The sequence below is a fragment of the Camelus ferus genome, chromosome 17 (genome assembly GCF_009834535.1).
Source record: "Camelus ferus isolate YT-003-E chromosome 17, BCGSAC_Cfer_1.0, whole genome shotgun sequence".
Classification (NCBI taxonomy): domain Eukaryota; kingdom Metazoa; phylum Chordata; class Mammalia; order Artiodactyla; family Camelidae; genus Camelus; species Camelus ferus.
In genome coordinates this window covers 38,174,680-38,192,739 of record NC_045712.1, presented here as the reverse complement: position 1 = coordinate 38,192,739, position 18,060 = coordinate 38,174,680, and the positions used below count along the sequence as shown (strand labels likewise).

The 18,060-nt window shown below is 46.2% G+C and overlaps 1 protein-coding gene across 2 annotated transcripts; it reads left to right on the top strand.

Moving 5' to 3' along the window:
* Window positions 1–263: 263 nt before the first annotated feature.
* On the top strand, window positions 264–17,570 carry ZNF35 (zinc finger protein 35). 2 transcript variants are annotated; one of them, XM_032459052.1, is made up of 4 exons: window positions 264–840; window positions 2,845–3,157; window positions 4,108–4,252; window positions 7,735–17,570. In XM_032459052.1, the coding sequence occupies exons 2-4, from the start codon at window positions 2,969–2,971 to the stop codon at window positions 8,985–8,987; spliced, it is 1,587 nt and encodes a 528-aa protein (XP_032314943.1). In that variant the 5' UTR covers window positions 264–840; window positions 2,845–2,968; the 3' UTR covers window positions 8,988–17,570. The 2 variants fall into 2 exon arrangements, with proteins under 2 accessions (XP_032314943.1, XP_032314944.1); XM_032459053.1 differs by having other exon boundaries at window positions 2,842–3,157.
* Window positions 17,571–18,060: the final 490 nt, after the last annotated feature.

Genomic DNA, 18,060 nt, shown 5'->3' with positions numbered 1-18,060 from the left:
GATTTTTTTAACTATAATTATGTAAGATGTACCCATTGGGGGACACTTGTTGAAGGGTATTATCTTCGCAACTTTCTGTGAATCTATAAATTCAAAATAAAAGGCAAATCAAAACTAAAGAGCCATACCAATTGCAGTGTGTGAAACTGATTTGGAGAGACAAAATTATGAAATATATATTTTAGGGCAGTTGGAAATTTGAATATAATTGGATATCAGATGATGCTAGAGAATTATTGTTAATTTTCCTACCTGTAATGGTGGTATTGTTAGTTTGGAGATTATTATTATTAAAGGATGCATTTTGAAGTATTTGGAATGAAGTGGTTTGATGAAGACAACTTAAAAAAATGTTTTTCAGTATGTATAGGCGGGTAAGGCAAAAGTATTACTGAGTACAGAAGGAGGATACAGGCATTCATTGTACTATCCTCTGTACGTTTGATGTTAACAAAATAAAACGTTTGGGGCAAAGTTATCAGGGCCTTCTACAGATTAGTGCTTTGTAGCTTCAGGCTGCCGGGTGCACGCCTCGTTGAAGTGCCCTTGCCCAGCCTCCGGATGCCCCGTTCCCTGGGGCTCAGGGCCATAGTCCACCTGAAGTCCCTTGAGGCTCTTTTGCTCCTATCACTGGTCAGGAGCAACATTGGACACCCAACGAGAAGAGAGCACCTCCGAGATTCCTAGAGAGGCTGGCCTGGCGACTTGGGGAGCCGGAAGCCCATCCCCAGGCACTTCCTGTCCGGTCATTGTTCTCGCGCCGGTAGGCGCCGGGGTCTTTGCCGCCCGCCTTGTGTTCTAGAGCTGGCGTGCTCCGGACGGGCCTCTCCGCAGCGCACGGTGAGCTGGGTTGGCGCGGCCTGGGCGTGAACGTGGGGGGCGCGGGAGGGGCCGCCCGTCGCGTCCTCCTCTGGAGGATCCCAGCCCTGTCCGTCCAGGGGCCGCTCGGCACCCCGCCTCCTCGGAAGCCCGGCTGTCGGCTGCCGAGGGCCTAGCCCGGGGGAGGTTGGACGCGGACCGCCCCAGGAGCCAGGCTGGCCCCGGGAACGGGGCTGCGTGGGGCCTGGAGGTGGAGGAGATGGGTTGCTGCCCTTGGAAATAGGGAAAGGACGTTGAAAGGAAGCCCTTGATAGGAGTCTGGGGCTGGTGGCCGAGTAGAGTTTGATGAGCAGTCTGATGACACTACACAAGTAGGCAGTCTTGCGTGTACATGGCTGCAACCAGGGTTAAGGGCCTTCCTCCCTGGTAGAATTCAGCTAGTCATGGAAAGAATAATTCTCCAGAATAAAGATTTGTTGCAGGAATGGAAGTATTGCATTACTCAGGAAATGCAATGTATACAATAAGTTGCCATTAAGTTAACGTAGGATAAAGTATATGACCACTTCAGTAGCAGCAAAAGGGGACTTAATGAAACGTAGCACTTTTTTCCTAATAAGACATATGAAGGGGAGTAGAAAATTTTCTGTTTCTTCATAATCAGCTAAAATGGTAAGGTTATTTTTTTCACAAAATTTTAAAAACTCTGTTGAGTTGGCTATGATACAGGGGTATTATTAAGTTGGTGGTGGTGGTGTGATTTGGTGCAGTCCTTTTAGAAAGCAGTTTGGCAATATGTATTTCATAAAATCCTTCAACCAGTAATCCGTCTAAAGGAATAATTGGGCAACAGAAAAAAACTATTTGCGTGGAAAAACTCTCATTATTATTAAGAGAAGAAGCTGGAAACAAAACTTTTCCTAAAGCAGTGGTTAGTAAATAGGGGCTGGTTAAGTAAATAGAACATAGCTGTATTTTGAGTACAGTGCCAGAATGAGGTGGCTCTGTATGCACTTACAGTGAAACATCTACCTGAGACTATTGTGAAATATGGAAACTGAGTTCAAAAAGCAAACAGTGCAGGTTGCTGAACCATGTGCAAGTGTGAGCTGATGTATACTTTGGAAAAATAAACAATATGTGTGAAAGTGTACATAAACATATGGAAATGCCGAGAAAAGACTGATAACTAATTACTCAGTATGTGTATTGTGCATGTAGGACATATGTTTAATGCTGTATATTTCTTTTCTGACTGTTTTCAGTGAGAATGACAGTTAACACCATAGGTTATTGTGTGGCTACTAAAAACAATGTGTGAAGAATGGCAACATGGGAGATCTTTTTGTTTTAATTGTAAGAGTAATACTTGGTCTCACAGGACACTTGGAAGAAATGGGTAAAAATCAAAGAAAGAAAAAGAACCTCAGTACCACCTGTGATTATGTCACCCAGGGATAACCACTCCTAACATGTTGGTGTCTAAACTCCCAGTCTTTTTCTTGAGATTCATTTGTTCATGTTACTGTGTGTCCTTGGTGATGGAAAAAAAAATTCTTTGTGTTGTAATGTCCCTTCTTAAAAAAAAAACAAAACATGGTGATAACTGAAAATATGTATCCCCATTGTTACAAAGTTTAAGTCATAATTGTCAGTTTGGTTGGAGGTTTTCCCTTAAAAGAACTATCTTAAATTCTACAACGTACTGTGGTTATCTCTGGAGATGAACCAGGGGTGATTTTTCTTAATCATTTTCTGTATTTTTAAAGTTTTTACAATTCACTATATTAACTTTGTAATCAGGTGAAAATCAATAAACATTATATAAAGTTGTTTGTAATGTAATTGTTATGGGGGTAAATTGCTTATTTATAGTCCAATCCTTTCCATCCTATTAAGGAGTAGAGCAGACCCTGTGCTGTAGTGGCTCCTGCCTGGTCATTGGTGAAATTGGCCCCGTGGGCTCGGTGTCATCCAGGCAAACCTCTGTTCTACTGCTAACAGTATTTTCTGATTTCTCAGTAGACATTACTTAATGCTGGCCCTGGAAGAAACTCAAGAAGAAGCTTTTGAGATTTAAAGATTAGATGGGGCTTGACCTCTGCTGGGAAACCCCCAGCTATAGGAGTTCCCCTGCTGAGCAGAGAAGATGACTGCAGAATTGAGAGAGGCCATGGCCCTGGCCCCTTGGGGCCCAGTGACAGTGAAAAAGGAAGAAGAGGAGGAAACCTTCGTGGATCAGGCATCCAGCCAGCAAGGGCACTCTGAGAACATCAAAGTCTGGGCTCCTGAGGAGGGTCCTCAGACAGGCCTTGATGTATCAGAACAGGACGAAAAGGTAAACAAAGGTCTCCCTCTGCTTCCACACCTGGAGTCTTGTTTCCTGGTGAAGGCTCTGGCCTCTAGTCCTTTGCAATATTATTGAAACATTCTCTTCTGATTGATGTGACATTCAGTACTTTCTGTAAACCAGTGCTTCTCGAACTGTGCTATCCAGAATTACCTGGGGAGCTTTTTATAAAATCATGATACCCATGCCATACCTCATTCTAATTGAATCAGAGTCTCTGGGGGTGGGACCCAGACATCTGTATTTTTAAGAAACTGTTCAGGTGATTCCAAGCAGGATCTGATAACTCTAACCTGTACTTCTCAAACTTTAATGTACATGGGGATCATGGTCAGGGGGTGGTCTGGTTAAAATGCAGATTCTGATTCAGGAGGTCTGTGGTATGGTCTGAGATTCTGCATTTCTCACAGGCTCCCAGGTGATGGTGAGTCTGCTGATCTGCAGACCATGCTGTATACAGTAGTGAGGCTGTATGTTTTCAAACACACACCTTACCATTGCTAGCCAGATGAGGACTGAGGTTCCCCCAAGCCTCTCTGTACTAATATGATCAGAACCTTGCATCTTTGATCTTTTAGACCTTAGAAAAGTCTAGTCTGGAAACCTCCCCATGTGCTCTCTTGTCATGCACTCACTGGCAAGTCAGGTTTGGGTGCTGGAGTGAGCAGTGAGATGAAATCATAGTGATCGGGAAGAAGGTAGCAGGCTTGCTTCTCTGTCTGCCTCACCTTGGGGATTAGGAAAGACTCTGGCTTCCTTTTCTTTTTTTTTTTATGTTTGGTGTTTTCCTTCCTTCCCTCCTTGCTTCCTTCCTTCCTTTCGTTTTTATTTTATGACTTCCAAGAATAGATGCTTATATTCTCATCCTCAGAGCTATAATCGTACTACCTCCCACTGACAGTCTCCTCGTAAACCCACCTGTGCCTGCTTACCTCTAGGGTCAGAACATGTTCTGGGACATGGCTGTGGTCCTGAAACCAGTGCAGGAGGCACCTGCTGCTTCAGCCGCGGGCGGCTTCCCATTACCCGGGACTCTGGCCAAGAGCGAGCTCCTGGAGACTCATGGGAACATGACCTATCTAGGTAAGGTTCAACCACCTGGTTCTGAATCTGACCTTTGGGGTTTCTCAGAATCTTTTCGGATTGTGGTGGTCTGGTCTGCTAGCCTGAGCAGCAGAGAGTATTGAAGTGTTGAAAGTGTCAGGGAGCGCTGTAGAGAGGAATGCTGAGAGATGCCCATGCATTTGTCGCAGGAAATGGTTTATTTTGCACACAGTCTCAAGACACCAGACAGACACAGGTGAACTCCAGATTCACCTTTTAATCACACGGATTGTTCAGCAGATTTCCCATCTGTTCATGCATGTAGACACGTGTCCTCTTCATGTGCTTCATGTTTCTTGTAGGCTGGTGAGCCTGCAGGAGAAGCTGCCTGAGGTAGGAAGGGTCACCTTTTGTGGCGATTTTGAGGAAATGCACTGGGAATGTGCTGTTTTCATAGATCTCTGTGCAAACTCAAGAGGATTTTGAAAAAGAATATGAAGAAATATATATATATGTATAACTGAGTCACTGGGCTGTGCACCAGAAACTAGCACAACGTTGTGAATCAACTATACCTAAATTTAAAAAAAGAAGGATTTTGAGCAGTTGTGTCAGCCATAATGACGTTCAAAGCTAGGTCTTCATGGAGGATACTGATGGCTGCTTACCACCTGGTTCTCTCTAAGCTAGGCCTCAGGATATGTCTAACTGGCAGCGGCAGAAGCTTGCCTGTGAAGGAGTGACATGTATCTGTGGGTTAGCAGTGTGGCAGCCATGAGTGTGTGCTGCGGAAGCAGCCCCTGGATGACTGCTGAGGCCCCCAGGCGCTCGCATGCTATGAGTCTGCCCAGTACTGGTCTGTGTCTGAATATTCCGAACCCACTCTCCTCCCTAGCCAAGTCCTCAAGCATTTGTGGACCAAGGCACTTTCTTAAACCAGTGTTGTGGGAACGGTTAAGATTGTCACCTTTCATTTTCTTGTCTCTTCTTTAATTCCTCAAACTCTCAGCAGCTGCTTTTCCCCACTTTCTGTCCCATTCTCTCGGGTGCCTTCCCCTGTATGTCATTTCTTTTCTGTTTCCTTGCCTTATCAGTCAGTCATTAATAGCCTTAAGTCCAACATCTACACCCATCCACCAGGAATGGCCACTGTTTTCTTTCTCTGCTGGTCCCAGCCGAGGCCGACCTCTCTGCCAGCCATTTCTGTCATAGAAGGTAATGGTGAGAACACCGAGCTCCAGCATTGAGAAGGAGACTCAGGTGTAGCTGCTGCCCTGCCTCTGACAGCTCTTTGACCTTGAGTAAGTCCTTTCTCTTTCTGGACCTCCATTCCTGTTCTGTAAACTGGGCTGTATTCATTCCGAAAGTACAGGATTTGTTGGGGATCTGCTTCCTATGCGCCGGGTAGTGTGAAAGGTGCCAGGGATATAGCAGGGAATGAGAACAGCCTTGCTCTTTTTTAGCTCCCATGCAAGTGAATGAGAATAGTTTCATCTTGATGATAAAATTGTATAATATACAGAAAGTCCTTGGGAAATTTTGATGTGTTACTGGGTTGTTAATGTCTGAGAGTTTTATTTGCACTTTCATATATATTAATTAATATTGAATTTATCAAAGTTTATTCATTTAAAATCAAGTTTTTAGACATAATTTTTTAAATTTCCTTTATACATCTAGAAAAATTCAGAATATTGCATACACAAAAGGTGTTTTTACATAAAAACCAGGAAAGGAAGGGTGAAGAGGCAATAGGGGAAAGAGGTAACAGGGAGGAAGTAAGATAAGAAAGAAGATACAAGAGCAGTTATACTACAGGGAGAAAAATGGAAGAGATTAAAAAAATCAGAACAATAAGAATGAAAATAACCAGAGAAAGATTTGCCTTTCGGATTTTTTTGTTTTTGTCACATTCAGGGCTCTGCTGTACCCAGTGCTCAGGCATTCCCCTTCTCTGACGCCGGCCTTCTTTCTGAATGGTTGTGATGGAGTTGCATGTAGCCATAACGTTAGCCAAGCAACCAGACTGGGCTGTTCTCCTTGCCCGGTATTGCTTTGCACCACCTGACATCCCTGTAGCACCCACTTGTCTTAATGGCTGGAGAGTTGCCCTGGCCTGTGCCGGTGGGACGTCTGGATGCTGGGTTCCCCTGTGCAGTTGCCGCGTGACCTGCAGCTCACAGCTTTACTGCTCACACCACCAGTGGGAATCCCTCCCTCCTGTGCAGGCTTGCCTCCCACTCCTGCTGGCCTTCATTTCACTTGCCGTATTATCTGACTAGTTTTTCGGAGCTTAGTTTTAATTCAGAATCACCTGTCAAGGGTTCACTACCAATGCTGGGCTGTGTGGGTGCACACTCTGGGGTCAAGGGTGGTAGGGGTGGGACATAAAGAATTATGATGTTACTGATGGCAGGACCACTTTTGATACCAGTAGGGTTCTGGGGCAGTGTGGAGCAGCCAGAGACTAGTCAGAGTTCTAAAACTTCAGGTTGTTTTGGTGCTCTTACGATATTTTTAGGCATTATGGAGTGGGTTGTGCTGTGTCTCAAACTTAACTCAAAAAGATCAGCTTTCCTTGGCACAGTGGGTAAGCTGTGTACTCTGTTCCTGTCCTTCTTTAGTCCTTTCTAGTGCTGCCGTCTGTCACCCTTGCAGCTTCCATCCCCTAAGGTTCATCTTCCCGTCTTTGACCCGTGGCTCCACTGGTCAGGCTGAAGGTCGCTGCAGACACTCAGAGCCACTTGCTGTGCCCCGTGGCTGTTCTCAGCAACTGGCGTAGAGTAAGTCAGCTAGTCCTCTCATGGGCTTGTGAGGTAGAGACTGTTATTGTCCCTGTTTTAGAGATGAGGAAACTGAGGCACAGAGAAGTTAAGTTACTAGCCCAACGTCACACAGAGGGTAAGTGGCTGAGCAGGGGCTTGAAACCAGGCAGTCTGGCTCCAGAATCCATGTTCTTAACGTCTGTGCTGCACAGTCTCTCAGTGTTCTGGATGCTTTGGGCTGCTGAGGCCCTCTTGGCATCCAGTGAGACCCCCTTCTGTCCACGCTTGTCCTTTCTTTGGTATCCATACACAAAAGCCTAAGTCTCCTAGATCTTCTTTCACAGGAAAGGAATGCCCCTAATCAGTGGTGGGTTGTAAGCAAATCCACACTAGGTAGCTGAGGTAAGAAGGCAGGCCTGGGGGAGACTGGTGTTCTTCAGAACCAGTTTTTTTATTGTGAGATTAGTCATCGGGGACAGGAGGAGAGCTGCCTGGAGGTGATGTCCCTGGCCTGAAGCAGTGGGTTAAAATGTCTAACGGAGGTTGGTGGGTGTGCGGGAAAGGCCATGAGTCAGTGAGTTCTGCTCCAGGTGCGAGGAGGGCACAGAAGAGAGGTGACATTTGAGGAGTTCTTTCCTTTGACGAAGCCGCTTTGCAGAGGCACTAAGTCACATGCTCCCCGGCCTTCACGACTGGGTCATCCTGTGTTCTTTCTAGGCCAGAAAATTCTGACATATATACTGTCTGTTGTTTCAGCTGCTGAGACCAAGAACCCACAGTTATTGGTTCCAAAAACCGAGATATGTGATGAAGCAGAAAAACCCTTCATAATATCAGGAAGAATCCAGAAAGTTGAGCTTCAAGGACCTGAGTTAGGAGAAGCCTGTGAAAAAGGGAACACGTTAAAGAGACAGAGAATAAAGAGGGAAAAGAAAGATTTCAGACAAGTGGCAGTGAAGGACTGTCAGGTACCTGAAAACATCAAAGAAGAGGAAGACCAGAAATGTCACAGATCTGAGGAGAGTTACAGCCCTAGTTCTGGCACGGTTAAGAACCAGAAAAGCCAGTCTGGGCAGAAGCCTTTCACATGTAGCGTCTGTGGGAAAGGCTTTAGTCAGAGCGCGAACCTCGTAGTGCATCAGCGAATCCACACAGGGGAGAAACCCTTCGAATGTCACGAGTGTGGAAAGGCCTTCATCCAGAGCGCAAACCTGGTTGTGCACCAGCGAATCCACACGGGACAGAAACCTTATGTTTGTGCCAAATGTGGGAAAGCCTTCACTCAGAGTTCAAATCTGACTGTACATCAAAAAATCCACTCCTTAGAAAAAAACTTCAAGTGCAGTGAATGCGAGAAAGCCTTCAGTTACAGCTCACAGCTTGCTCGGCACCAGAAAGTCCACATTACTGAAAAATGCTACGAATGTAACGAGTGTGGGAAAACGTTTACTCGGAGCTCAAACCTCATCGTCCACCAGAGGATCCACACGGGGGAGAAGCCCTTTGCCTGTAATGACTGCGGCAAAGCCTTCACCCAGAGTGCAAATCTCATCGTGCACCAGCGAAGCCATACTGGTGAGAAGCCATACGAGTGCAAAGAGTGTGGAAAAGCCTTCAGCTGTTTTTCACACCTGATTGTGCACCAGCGCATTCACACTGCAGAGAAACCTTACGACTGCAGCGAGTGCGGGAAAGCCTTCAGTCAGCTCTCTTGCCTTATCGTGCACCAGCGGATTCACAGTGGGGACCTCCCTTACGTGTGTAACGAGTGCGGCAAGGCCTTCACCTGCAGCTCGTACCTGCTCATTCACCAGCGAATCCACAACGGGGAGAAACCTTACACGTGCAGCGAGTGCGGCAAGGCCTTCCGGCAGAGGTCGAGCCTGACCGTGCACCAGAGAACCCACACCGGGGAGAAGCCCTACGAGTGCGCCAGGTGTGGCGCGGCCTTCATCTCCAACTCGCACCTCATGCGGCACCACAGGACCCACCTTGTCGAGAGCACGTAAAGGCCGAGGAAGACCCCCAGGCGCCGATCGGAGCCTGCCCCGCCGCCGGTCAGACACCGCTTTGCTGTTTTCTTCCGCCTTTGTGAAGATGAGGCCTGCTGTATCCTTAAACGTAGCAGTTTTCAGGAGTGCGGCACAAAACACAAGGCAAGCATCTCAGTTACAGAAAATGAAAACGAAGGCCTCGCGGCAAGGATTTGGTTTTTAACTGTGCCCTCGGTGGTCACGTGGTCTGAGATGGAACGTGGCTTTCTTAGAAATGGTCATACAGAGCTCAGCGATAAAGGTATTTTTCACTTAATTTTGTTTTGTCAAATTCTGGTAATGTCTTTGAGCGACGGGCAGGTTCTTGGTGTGGGTCAGCCTGATGGATCCAGAGCTTTGAACCTTGTGTTCCAGTGTTTGGGGTTAAGCAGTGACTAGTTACGGAAACCACTTGGGGTAGCAATTCACCAACAACTCACCTATGAACATTTATAAGCTTTCCATTCCCTAGGTAATTAAAAAAACAAAACAAAACCCTACAGTCTTCTGCTTCTAAAATGGATGGAAGTAGAAAACAGCCGTTCCTCTCATTGCCCGGACCTTGTGACCGTTGGTGTGGTAAAGTTCTCGGGACCTTGGACGATTCTCTTCTGACCATTTCCTGCCTGCCTGCCCGAGCACGTGAGGACTGATGGAGACAGCACGCCGGGCCGTGAATGCCTCTGGGCTGCGCCCCGTTGCTAAGATGAACAACTTCTAGTGACTTGCGCCCAGTTGCCGTTGCATCCCATTCTTCTGAGAGGCTGCTAACAGCCCACTCCCAGACAGGGGAGTCGGAGAATAAAGCTCCCTGGAGGCGTGCCCACGTTGTCTCTGCTCTCGTCCGGCGCCGGCCCAGCCAGGGGGGCGCAGCTTGGGTGTCACTGTCACTTTCTGGATGGGCTTCAGAAGGAGTGGTGGACCACTGAGAGGACCGAAGAGGGAGATGAAAGGCGAGGGAGGAGGCAGGCTGGGAGTCCCAAGGTCTTTGTTTGTTGTTTTTTTTTTTTTTTTAAAGTTCAGAGGTATTGGAATATGAAGTTTTAGAAGGATGAAGAAAGTGGCTGAGGTAAGATACCTGTGTTACCATTGAGCCTTTACTCCCGGAAAAAACAGTTTCTAAAGCTATGCAAGTGGTAGAGTTATGGAATGACACTGCCTTGTATTTATACAGAACTGGGTTCCTGGTCTGTGCGCCTTCACGTGTGGAGTCATGGTTCCCGGCACTTACCTCCTGCTTTCACATAGATCGTTTCCCTAATCCCTTTAACGGTGGAAGAGGTGTTTGCCCTTTTTACCAGAGAGAGGTCATTTAACGCAGGACCGAGGAGGAAGTGACAGCCTGTACTCAGACCCAGGTCCTAAACCAGGTTCCCTTTGTTCTGCCACGTTCATGTGTGTCTCACCACCCTCTGTGCCGGATCCATGGAAGAGCCTGAGAAAGGGGTATACAGTCTCGTTTTTAGGTGAGGAAGCTGAGGTGACAGATTCTGGGGTGTGCCTTAGGCAGTGTGACCAGCAAGCAGCAAACCTAAGACTGGGGTTTGAGTCTCCTGATTTCTGGGTCTGTCTCCACTCGGCTCTCGTCATGTGAGTGTTTATTGTAACGTGGTGCCTGGTGAAGGCAGTTGTGCATAACAAGTCCATGCATTTATTGTCTCATTTCTACAAGACTGTTAATTAACATGGTGGTGTGTAGTTTACAGAGCACTTTCACATACAGAAGGCGTACACGAGGAAGCTTCTTCACCTTTTTTCCCCTTTAACCATAGCCTTTCATCAAAACGTATGTGACTTCTTTTCCCATTTTCACTCCAAATCATGTGGACATACAGAAAAGTCAGGATTCAAAAGTAAGAATGGAAAATGCTCACGCCCTCACAGACCCTGGGCGTGACTCTTCCTGTCCCCCTGACTGGGAGTGGAGGGGCCCAAAGATAACACCACATGTCTCTTCGGAGATTAGTGTAGCTAAGTTAGGTGTCCCTCTGCGTGGTCAGGAGGCTCAGAAGGGAGGGAGAGCAGGTCTGAAGACTCGGGATCTGTGACCTTGACCCATGCTTTCCTGAAACGTGTCAGCTGGGACCTGTGACCAGTAAGACGGTTAAACTGTTCGAGCTTCACGTTGTATATTCCCACATAATGAAATACTCAGCCATGGATGGTGGTGATCTCCTGGCTGAAGATTTCCATTCATAGGGAGTTCAGAAGAGCCAGGTGATTATGATGGAAAGCTGGGTTTGGGCATCACTGACCCAACCTTGCAGTAAAGCAGTGGCTTTTTAACCTTGGCTGCATATTAGAGACGTCTAGGACACTTGAAAATGTTTCCATTCCCAGGCCCTAGTGTTTTTTTAAATCTGTAGAAGAACCCAGTGTTCATCCGGCTTACTGAGCCACTGCAGCCTGAAACCTGCGGGCCGCAAACGTGTGTGACCAGAGGCCGGGGGCTCCAGTGTAAAGGTCCGGGTGTGTGGGGGGTCGGGGCAGGTTCGATGTTGGCTGCTCTGCATCCTCCTGTGCTGCTCACGATGCTTGGCTGCTAGGACTCTGTAACCTAACTTACTTTATTTGTATTTTAGGTGAATATACCAAACATTTTATTTATATAAGCAAACCAAGTTCTACATAACATGCTATTATTTTCCTCATTCAACAAAGTGGCTTTTTACATTTCTGCTTGTATTTCATGTCCATATCTGGGTTTCTGCAAATCTACACCCAGCTTCAGGACCCCTGTCCTGCACAAATCATGGGAGCCTAGTAGATGGCTAGACAGGTCAGATCCTTCTCCAACTCATAACAGCTCTCTCTCGCAATTCCATCTCAGCCCTCAAAATAAATTACCACCCACGTGTTTCTGTAGGGCTTCTGATGGGAGAGGAGCAGCTACCCCTTGTTGTCAGACTTGGCTTAGGTTTTCCTTTTCTTTGGGGTCACCTCCCTTCTTTCTGGGCTGGTCTGGCTAGAAATGAATGGGAACTTTGAAGCCCCATTTTCTTAAGTCACCAAGAGCTATCAGACTTGAAGCTACATTAAGGACAGAACCAAGAAGTCTGTTTTTACCCTCAAATGAGACCAACAGAGGGTGTGTTAAGTGGAGCACAAGGGTGCGAAGGTGTTGATGAAATCACGTGCAGGTGTTTTGGGAGCATGGGGGAGAGGTTCGCCATCAACACCCCCCCCCACCCAACACAGCTGGCCGTGGACTCCTCAGGAGGCTGGTCGTTCCTCTGCTCTGGGTCCCCTCCCTTCCCTCGGCAGTCGTCCTTCCCCCGCTTCCGTCACTTCTCCACTTGTGTGCCTGATCTTCCGGGGGTCGCAGCCCCTCTAAGAGTCTGATGGAGGTGGTGGGTCCCCTTCAGGAGAAGCACAGTGCTCGGGCAGATCCGTGCTCGTTTGTGGGGGCATATAGGCTCCCTGAGGCCGCTCCACGGAGCCTGTGGAACCACACCCCACGCCTGGGGCTGCACTGCTGCAAAATCGTGACTTAAAAAACGAGGTCAGACTATGGAATCTCTAAGGATGTTGCTCAGACTCCTAACCATTTAAACCTTGCTTCTCCTGGATTCCCTCCCTCAGCACGGGGAGGGCATTATCCAGCACTCAGAGACCCAGGAGGCATTTCTGGCTTCCCAGGTATGGTGCATCGATTACAGAAACAGCGATTATGTACTCCCTCTGCGGCAAACATGGTTCTAGATCCTGGGGTGCCAGAGCAAACAAGGTCTACCATACCCTCTTCTCTTCTCATGTCTCTCACAGGACAACTGTCTGGATTCCTTAACACGATCTGCTAAGCTCTGCACGGTCTCTTTCCAGCCTCCTGGCTTTCCTTCCCTCGCAGCTTTCCCCGCAGCTGGGGGCCTGCGCTTGCTGTCTCTGTGCCTTCGCTCACAGCGTCCCTGGTGCCTGTGATGCCTTGCCACCACTCCCCACGCAGCCCGGCTGCTTTGCCTGACTTTTGGTTTTGTTAAGATTTGGCTCAAGCCCATCTCTGGGAAACGTCTGACTGCCCTGTGGCCAAGAAGTATGTTTAGAAGTACAGACGCGTGTGATCTGTGTATTCAGAGTTTTACTTTATGCTTTAAAGTGAAAAAAAAAAACCTGGATTCAGAATTGTGTATATAGTACAGTTCTCATATAATGTTGTTACCTATACTATATACTATTTAAAAAGTATATAGATAAATTACCTGAAGGAAATATAAGCAAATGTTATAAATGGTCAAGTGACTTGTTCACAGCCATACAAATGGTAAACTGCAGAGCTTGGGCTCAAACCCAGGTCCTAGGGATAATGGAATTGTGGGTGATTAAATGTTTTTTTAAAAGTAATTCCCATATTTTTTATAAGGCAAGAAATTTTATCATCAGGAAAAAATAAATTATTTATTATAATTACAAATTTAGTTTTGCTGTGTTAACTATAAGCCGTGTCTCAGTTCTCCATTTGTAGACTGTGGGATGCGCTCTCCTTCTGTCTCCTCCCCTTTTCCACCTCTGCCTCTGACAGTGTCCAGTCTAATCATTCCTGAATTCTGCTCTGTAACCAGTGTTTGATGCTTTGTTTATTGATTTGTTCTGAAAGTTGAAATAAACAGCATGAATGTTTTTACGACTGTGTAAATGTTCGCTGCAGATCCAAGTAGTTTATTGTGATTACATATCCTTTTAGGAGCAGTATTTTGTTTTTACTGAAGTTTCCAGTTGTCTTTCTTTTCCCCTTGTACCTGTTGCTTTTAACGCAACCTCAGTTATTTGCAAATTCTCCATCCAATTGCATACTCCTTGAGTCCCCTTTTTCCTGTCTGTTTCCCTTCCAGAGACCTGCAGCCTCCTGCTCCAGTCTGTCCTTGAGGTTCTTTCTGCCTGCCTTTCAGTCATTAACGCTGTGCTCCAGTGCGTCCTAAATTCCCTAGCTTCCTCTTTGTCTGTTTACTCTCTCATTTCACTGCAGCACTTCAAGTCACTTCCCAAGAAAGAGTATGTGGAAGGCAAAAGTTTCGAGTGCTTATATCTAAAACAACTTTCTCTGCCCTCACACCTGACTGGTAGTTTGATTGGCTCTGAAATTCTAGGTTGAAAAATTTCCCCCAAAGTTGGTAGACATTGCTTCACTGACTTGCAGCATCCACCGTTGCTAATGAGATGTCTGATTCCAGTCTGATTCTGATTTCTTTGACGATCCATAAATAGAATTTACATTACTGCAATCTGCTTCCCCACCCCTTGGAAGCTTTTAAAGTCCCCTCTTTACCCTTGGTGCACTCACTTCCCCAGTGTGCTCAGTGGGATTTTCCAGTCCAGCAACTCAGGTACTTCTACTCTTGGAAATGTTCTTGTTATGTGACACTTCTCCCTTTTTTTTTCTATTTTTGCTTTTTCTGGAATTCCTGTCAATTAAACGTTGGGCCTTCTGGATTAATCCTCAGTTACTTTCTCTGTTACTTCCATTTCCTCATCTCATGCCATTTTCTGGGAGAGTTCCCTGGTTATTTTTCAACTTTTCCAGTGAATTTTTTATGTTGGCAGTTTAATTTCTAAGAGCCTTTCCTTGTTTTCAGTTTGTTGTCTGTGGCACACTATCCTCATTTTAGAGACATCTCTCCAACCTCAGTATTGTAAGGGTTTTCCTGAAAGTCTCTTCTGTCATCTGAATTGTCATATCACCTTCATTCCCCTGGCCTGGGTCCTTTTTTCTCTTGGTTTATCTTGTTTCTCTCTTTAGAGACTTGCCTCAAATGTGTTGTGATCCTTACTGACACACGCACACTCACAGATACACACGAGCATATATGTATACCGGGGTGTGGGGGAGGCGTTGGGATTGGCTCAGTAAAAGGCTTCCCTCTGGAGTGGGTTGGTGGTGAGCGGGCTGTTTACCTGGAGACCTCTCAGTGCCAGAATGCAGAGATCGTTTGGCTGGGGCTCTTATGTTTTTTGAGCAAAAGATCCTCTGATGTTTTTGTCTGGGGTTTGGATGATGTAAGAGTGGGGGGGACGGGAATCAAGTGCTATGACAGGCTTGCAGTTAGTGCCCTATTTTTAGCCCCCCTTGCCCCCTCATCGCACCTGGGGTTTCCGGGTCCCAGGTCGGCTGGGCTTTGGCAGGTAGTTCAGCTCCCTCCTTCCACTGTGCCACCCTCAGCGGGTGTTTCAGTCCGTTCCTCCCTCCACCCAGCTTTCTCAGTTACCATTTCATCCATTTTCCATCTTCTAGAAATTTGTTCCCCTTAACCCTTCACTGTTATTTATGTGTTTTAAACCATTTTAATCCATTATTGTTTCAGGGGAAGCTAAACGATTTTTAAAAGAATGTTGATATCCTTTGACACAGTGGCACCACTTCTAGAAAGCGCTCCTAAAAATGAGTATTTTTGACAACAGTTTATATACTAGTCAATGTAAATATTTTACCAAAAAATAGAAACAGCCCCCAGTGACTAACAATAGAGGAATGATTACACCGCAGTTGATGGAATATTAGGCACCCACTAAAAAATCATAATTTAAAGAATATTTAGTGATATGATAAAATGTTCACAATACTATTAAGTGAAAAATGCGAAGTACAAAATGCAGTGGTGTGTGCAGAGAGCCCAGTTTCCTTAAATGCACATGCACAGAAGAGATGGGCAGGAAATAAGTACATCAGGTGTTAACAGTGGTTCCATTTTCTTGCATTATCTCCATTTTCTACAGTGAGCCTCAATTACTTTTATGATCAGGAAGGGAAGAGTTAATAAAAGAAAGAGATCATGGCTTGTTTGGAGCGGTATGACTTTCTTGTGGAGTGTGGAAGGGTCGTGGGGGGCAGCAGAAGAAGGGTCTGGGGAAATAAAGTGCCCAGTTAGCAAGGCCCAAATGCCAGGCAGAGAAATTCAGCTGAGAAATATATGTAACCCCAGTGCTGGTGACAGAGTTGTGGCTGGAGTGTGGAGGCTCAGCTGGTCAGGGGAGAAAGGATCCTCAGCGACCATACAGACAGCTTTCATCAGAGTCCAAGAAAGGACCATGGGATTCTGACTCCGGCATGGGCAGCGGCCAGAGGAGAAGGGCTGGGTAAGAGAAGGGCCAGGAATGACCAGGCCTTTGGGGCAGGGAAAATCAGGCAGCAAATTCCCAAGCCAGAAATCCAGGCTTCCAAGCCCTGCGAGACCTGCCCTGTGACAAAGGGGGCCTGGCCTGGGCCTCCCTGGGCCTCCCTGGGCCTGCTCTGTGGCTGGCACTCCTGCAGTGTTGGAAAGGGGGCGGGGGAGGCTGGCTACCGGGCTGGCTCCCCAAGTTCACCTGCTGAGCCAGTAGCAAGGCTGTAACTGCTCCCTGGTTGAGGAGTTCCTGTGTGCTAGACACCATGCTGAGTGCCAGATGTTTTTTTATCTCATTTAATTCTCGCCCAAGGAGGGAAGCTCTCTTATCTTCATTTTCAAAGTCAGCAGTCACAGTCAGGATTAGAGTAACTGAGGCCAAAGCCCATGCCTGCTTCTCCCGAGCTCCTTTCCCAGTGTGCCCCAGGAACCCCTCTCCTCATCTGCAAGTGCTTTGTTTTGGTATTTTTTTTTAAACCTGGCACTAAGCTCTGGGTTCACTTTTTAAAGAACTATTTATTTACTTATTTTTATCATTCCATTTATTTTTATTCTTTTCAGGAGGGGCAAGGTAATTAGGTTTATTTATTTACTAATTTTTAATGGAGGTTCTGGGATTGAACCCTGGACCCCATGCATGCTAAGTGTGCACTCTACTATGCTCTCGCCCTTAAAAGTGCGTTGTTAAATTAGAAGAGTGCTTGCCTGTGGTTAAAAATTTCAGTGGTACCGAAGCAAACAGTGAAGAGGTCCTCTCTCTTCCAGCCCAGAGTACCCCAGATAGGAGCTCCCCAGAGATAACTGTTGTCAATGCCTTGAGGGTTCTTCTGGACATGCATTTACAATCACGTATTCCCCTTTAAAACACACAACACACACAAGCTTAGGATACACACTGTCTATACTTTTATTTTTCACTTAGTGCATCTTGGAGATGGTTCACGTTTAGCCTGTAAGGTCTACCTCATTCGTTTTTTCCACTGCTGTGTGATATTCTATTGTATGGATGTACCATGATTCATGTGGCAAGTGCCCTGTTGGTGGCCACGCAGGTTCATTTCTATCTTTTGCTGTTCCAATGCCATGCTGAATATCCCAGCACACTGCCCCTGATACGTGTACAACTTTGTCTGCAGGATAAATTGATACCAGGTAGGTGCATTTGATATTTTGATAGAAATTGCAAATGCATTTCCCAGTATGTGTATGAAAATGCCCATTTCCCCGAATCCTCCATAAAACTACACTTCGTCTTTTCTGATCTGGTAAAGGAAAAATGCTCTCATGTTTTAATTTGCATTCAGTTATAAGTGAAACTATATATCACGTCTTGTGTTCAGAAGCCATGTGTAGTTCCTTTTTGTGTGAATTGCTTGTTCATGTTCTTTAAGCAGTCTTTCTGTTGGGTTGTTGACCCTCTTAAGAATTTATTTCTACCAGTTCTGTATTAAAGAAATTACTCTTCCCAGCCGCTATATGTATTGCAGATATTTCCCCCAGTTTACAGTTAGTCCTTTTGAAGGAGGATTAATAAAATGGCCACACTTAGGCTAACAGATTGCTCACTCTTATTGCTCACCCAGGACCATTGCTAAAATGAAGCTATTGATTTTACTGTCCCTGCTTTATTCCAGTAGTCAAGAGTAATAATCATACTTGGTTTCTGAGTTGTTCTCCAGGGAGAAGGTCACAGGACTGTAACCTTACAAAATAGCCTGAATTACCAAGAAGACCAGGCCATGGCTCTTACAAGATAAAGAGATCGAAAGAGTGACAGCCGCTAGCCTCTGTCAAATTGGTCATCTGGAGACACCATGAGACCACTCTAAGTCTTATGACAAGAAAATTATTTAGTTGATTGTTACCGTTGCATTATTGTTTGAGCCATGGCTATATAATCACCCTGCCCCAGCCCCAAGATGGGCTCACAGTTTTGAAGGCACCAGCCTGCTGTGAGT